The following is a 5,214-nucleotide window of genomic DNA, read 5'->3' on the forward strand; positions in this document are numbered from 1 at the left end:
AAGAACCTAATGCGCCATAATGGCCTGCATAAGAAAACAAGAGAGGCGAAACAAATAAAAATTAATACATAGAACAAAAAGCAAAAGCAGAAAAATAAGACAAAAAATTACAAAAAAAAATGATCATAGTAGGAAACATAGTAGGGAATGAAAAAAAACATTAATTAAAAATTGAATTAAAAAAACAAACATATATTAGTTAATAGATACATCTCTGCGACTTGGCCGTCCGTCCACATACAAATGAACTTCTGATAATTGGGATATTTATTTTTTGATATCTACATTTACATACTTCATACAAAAAAACATATATATGTACATACACACATCCTTTCCTTTTTATCTTTTTTTTAATATATTTTATTCAACACACAAATATACGTATATATTTTTAAATTACATAACATTATACATATAATATATTCGGTACCTAACAGTACCAGCTTGCTTTATATATTAAAAAATTTTTTTTAAATAAATGAACTAAAAAGTTATTATGTTTAATTTGTAAAAATTAATTCACAAAGAGTTACAAACAAGTTACTCATATAACTTCTGTAGTTTTAATGCAAAACTAAAGAGCTTTATACATTAGTAAGACATCTTATTAAGAAAATTAATTTCGATACTAAATTATAATATATAAGTTCTTAGGATGAAATAAATTTAAATTTCGAAGTCTTTTATCATAATAAGTAACGTTTAATAAATCATCACACATCATTGCAGCATTTCTTATCGTAACAATTGAATATATAAAACATAAGTGAGTTTTAGCGATAAGAAATATTTCGAGACTTGCTCAACTTCGAACCGCATCTTTGAAACTTCCATAAGCTCAACTTTCATGTCAAAATACGTGACTCACCATTTTTACTGAACATTCACCTCTATACGCTGTCGGGAAAATTCTCGAAAAACCAGCTTTACATGCATACATGTGTACATATATATACTATATAATACTACTCTCCTTTTGTCGGCAGATCAACATATGAGCCGATAGAGACAAAGATGGAAATCTACTTGGATATAGACTGTAATAACACGGCGATAAACGATTCGATATTGAACTATACAGCATCATGCAACTCTACCAGTACCGTGACTCAATTGGAAATCATATCGTTGACGATATCAAGGTTGTTTATGATCATCTTTCTATCTGCTGTCATTGTCAGCACTATCACGGGAAATACATTGGTGGTTCTGGCAGTTTTCACGACAAAAAAATTGAGATCTATTACTAATTTTTTCGTCACGAATTTGGCTGTCGCCGATTTTCTTGTAGGATTATTCGTAATGCCACCTGCGGTAACATCCCTAATCACAGGTGAGATATTTTATTTTGTTAGCCTTAAATTAGATTTATAGGTCTATTTTTTACGCGTGGAAAACCCAGAGCTATTTTTTATACGAAGTATATATTTTTTTATTATTACATATGTACGTAATCTATTATTTTTACTTTAACCGCGTACGTAGTAACAATATATGAAGTTTATTTTGTTATTATTTTAGTATTGAAGTATTATTATATATTTTAATATTTTACCAAAATCTATTTTCGTTGCGTCTCAGAAATATTTCTTGCCTATTTTTTGAAACTTTCTTCTTGTATATTCAATTATGCATCGAACTTTTCCAACTACTGCGAACTTTGGATGCACATATTGTGTATTATATTAAATTTATTCAATGCGTTCAAAAATAAGTTTTCCAATCGAACTTATCAAAAGGAAAAATATTAAAATACTCGCATACTACGGATTATAAATTTAAATATGCGATCTGATCTCGTGCAAAGAAAAAAAATCAAACCTAAAAACACGAGAATGTCTTGGAAAGTTTTCGTCTCCTATCGTTTCATAACGACTTATGTACATATATGTTTTTCATTGAAGTTAGTAAATAAATTGCTTCTGAACAATATTTCTATAACCTACAACATTACTCTACATAAGAAATTTAAAAAAAATGAACATTATTTTCAAATTGAAAACTTTGAATCATTAATCTTCTTACACTGGCGCTTTTTGACAAACATTTATACCGCCTATTATAGTGTTGTGTCCACAAAAAAAAGGAATCCCTTAGGGATTCCATTGTCTTATACAAGGAAAAGAAGGAAAATGAGAGAAAAATAAACAATTTGATAGTGCAAAAAAAAAAATTTATTTGATCAAAATCTTGTCAAATTATCTACGTACATATTTTGTATCCGATATTATGTATAGTATCGGATATCGAATTGTGAGCCTTTCTAATGAACTGAATGTACTCTATTTATGTGTGCAAGATTAGAAATATTTGTATGAAGCCTCTTTCTAATATCTATTTATCTATCATAGTACATATAGGGATGAATAAGTGTTTCCGTTGTACACCATTTCTTTTTAACGGCAAAAAATAATGTTGATTGGATATTAGAACTCGAAAAAAGGCTGTATATACAGACATATTATCATCAATCATATCTTGTCTTTGGTAGCCTTTTTTTATGTTCTCAATTTCTCCTTCGTTCGTCTTCGTACATATATTATATCATATTTTCAGGTTGGATCAATCACACGGTATTTCTTTAACGCGTTCGAGCCTCAAAAATCACGTATTTACGATATCGTTATTTCACACAAAATGTTTCATATTTATGACTCGCAATGAGCAAAGTAAAATAACTTTATTTCCGTTCAAAATGAGGTCATTCGTGGTGAACGACTATAATTTTCCACATTTTTTTTTTTTGCTACTTGAGCTATCCGCTCCTTATAGATATTTCATATGGTGAAATATCACAAAAATGTATTATATTTGTGCAGACGGTTGAAAGATTTACGATATGTCTCCTTTGTCATGGTGGCAATTTATGAGATGATACTTGTGAATTTCCCGCATTTCAAAGTCCCTTCAAACCCTTTTAACATTCCATTAAAATGGGGAATCTTTGTAAAAGAAACGACAACCTCGTTTATCGCCTCAGACCTACTTTACATCTTACTACTCGCCGAATTTAAATTGCACATTTTGATCACGTTCTTCGTTTTTATTACTATTATGCCGGTATAGACGGCTATCGATCTTCGACTAATGTACCTAGTCAAGAAAAATATACGAAATCATTTTTTTTTCATTTTAAAACACCATCAAAAGTTCCGAAGACCCAAACTTTACCGAAATTAAACTCATACATTCAAACTGTTTAGTAAAAAATCATTCAAAAGACCATGTTTTAAATTACGCGATACTTATATTTTCACATACGAATTCCCTTTGTTGAAAATATTTAGTTTTTTAACGTCTTTTTTAATGCTTGCAGTTTTATCGGTATGTTACGTGAACGGAATGAATATTTTCATTCTTCAAAAGAATTGAACGTGACCTATCATAAAAACTCTATGAACCGAAAACGCTTTCATGCGGTTTTTTCAATTCGCTACATCGCTTAAAACCGGAATATGCTACATGCATTTAAATTGAATTTAAATCAAAGCTTAACGTGTCACAGACACACGCTTCAAAATGTACTAGAATTTATTGTGTGTATTTGAACTACAAATACACTACATAGTATTCGACACGATTCCCAACTGGATTTGTTCAGTACAAAATATTGAAATGAATAATAGCTATTTACCGATTTTAAATGTCGGTTTCCCTTTGGATATGTTTCAGATTTATAAAAATAAATGAAATATTCTGTCGATTTTATTTTTAGGATCGTGGCAACTTGGCGAAAGAGTCTGCGATGTTTGGATAACGTTGGACGTGTTGTTATGTACAGCATCCATTTTATCTTTATGTGCAATAAGCATCGACCGATATTTAGCAGTGACCCAACCATTACGCTATTCCCGACAAAAAAGGTCTAAGAAGCTTGCTGGCGTGATGATATTTGCAGTTTGGGTAATTTCATTGGCAATAACATGCCCCCCGATTTTAGGCTGGTGAGTTGTTCCATCTTGATTGCTTCTTATTACAGAGATTATTATATTTAATAAGAAGCGAAGCGATGTACTTGCAAACGATCTGATGAAATGTGCCATATATAATCGATGACAACAAACACAATATTGTAACATACATATTTCTTGTGTCTAATCAGTGTAATCCAATTTTTATAGGTCTAGCAAACAGGAAGCGGACTGCCACTATAATCAAAGCCCGGGTTATGTGATTTTCTCAGCCATGGGATCATTTTTTATACCTATGATGATAATGGTATTTGTATACTTTAAAATATCATCAGTTGTTTCGCGTAGGCATCGACAGCTATCGTCGGAAGTTATTCGAAAACCAAAGGTTTGCTAAACTATTTTTAATGATCGTCAATATTTATGTATTATTTTGATTCATTTTTGAACAGTCCTTTCCCTTAGACCATTTCTCTTGTCCTGTGACTTTGTTGCCCAAGCGTAGTTGCTCATGGCTACTCTTGGTTACTCAACTCGGGCAACCACCAAGAATCTACTCATTACTAAGAGTTTTCAATATATATGTATATGAAAATACAGTCAGAACACGTATTATCATATACAATATATGTATATGACAATATGTACGTGTTCATAGCTTTTTCACTATGTATTCGCCGGCGACTAATAACACTGTTCGACAAATGACGACTTTTTTTTGGTTCAGAGACGAGATATGACTTTTCTTATAGATCTACATATGCCCAGACTATTGATAACTGGCTTACCTCGATAAAATAAACGATTTTTTGTTAGTAATCCACAATAATAGTCGAAATATGATTTTTCTAAGTGGAATTTTATTAAATTCTCATATAAAGACAATTTAATATATTATCTCTATTAATTCAATTCAGATTAGTGTAAATACGAGTAAATACTAGTGCGGGCTTTTAGCTCGCAATTTTACCGATTTAAAATTCAGCACACTTCCAATTAACCATTTTAAACGAAAACAAAAAATAGTTTGGCCAAAAAACTATCCCAATAAACATGTTTCAATAGAAAATACTCAATATAATATATTATTAACAGTGGGAAAAAATCCCAAATTAAAATACGTACTTTTGACTTTTGATTTGAACTGGACGACTACTTAGAGGGATTTAAAAGCTGAAAAGTACTACAAATAAAAGATAAAATACCCGACTATAGATTCCAATATTCATTTTGAACAGGAAATTGACAGATTTTGAGACATTGACCTAACAACACGAAGATATAGAAAAATCACGCGATT

At 30.6% G+C, this 5,214-nt stretch overlaps 1 protein-coding gene across 1 annotated transcript; it reads left to right on the plus strand.

The window, feature by feature from the left end:
- Nucleotides 1-1,017: 1,017 nt before the first annotated feature.
- LOC143912302 (octopamine receptor-like) lies at nucleotides 1,018-4,311 on the plus strand. The gene is made up of 3 exons (XM_077431585.1): nucleotides 1,018-1,336; nucleotides 3,719-3,947; nucleotides 4,125-4,311. Exons 1-3 carry the CDS (start codon nucleotides 1,018-1,020, stop codon nucleotides 4,309-4,311), a joined length of 735 nt encoding a protein of 244 aa, XP_077287711.1.
- Nucleotides 4,312-5,214: the final 903 nt, after the last annotated feature.

Source organism: Arctopsyche grandis, chromosome 5, assembly GCF_051622035.1.
Source record: "Arctopsyche grandis isolate Sample6627 chromosome 5, ASM5162203v2, whole genome shotgun sequence".
NCBI classification, from domain to species: Eukaryota; Metazoa; Arthropoda; class Insecta; order Trichoptera; family Hydropsychidae; genus Arctopsyche; species Arctopsyche grandis.

Excerpts from the sequence above, each read along its gene's own strand:
- LOC143912302 (XM_077431585.1), top strand. The coding sequence starts at position 1,018 with ATGGAAATCTACTTGGATATAGACTGTAATAACACGGCGATAAACGAT. Across the intron at positions 1,337-3,718 it reads GGTAACATCCCTAATCACAG|GATCGTGGCAACTTGGCGAA; the intron begins GTGAGATATTTT and ends TTTTATTTTTAG. Across the intron at positions 3,948-4,124 it reads TGCCCCCCGATTTTAGGCTG|GTCTAGCAAACAGGAAGCGG; the intron begins GTGAGTTGTTCC and ends CAATTTTTATAG.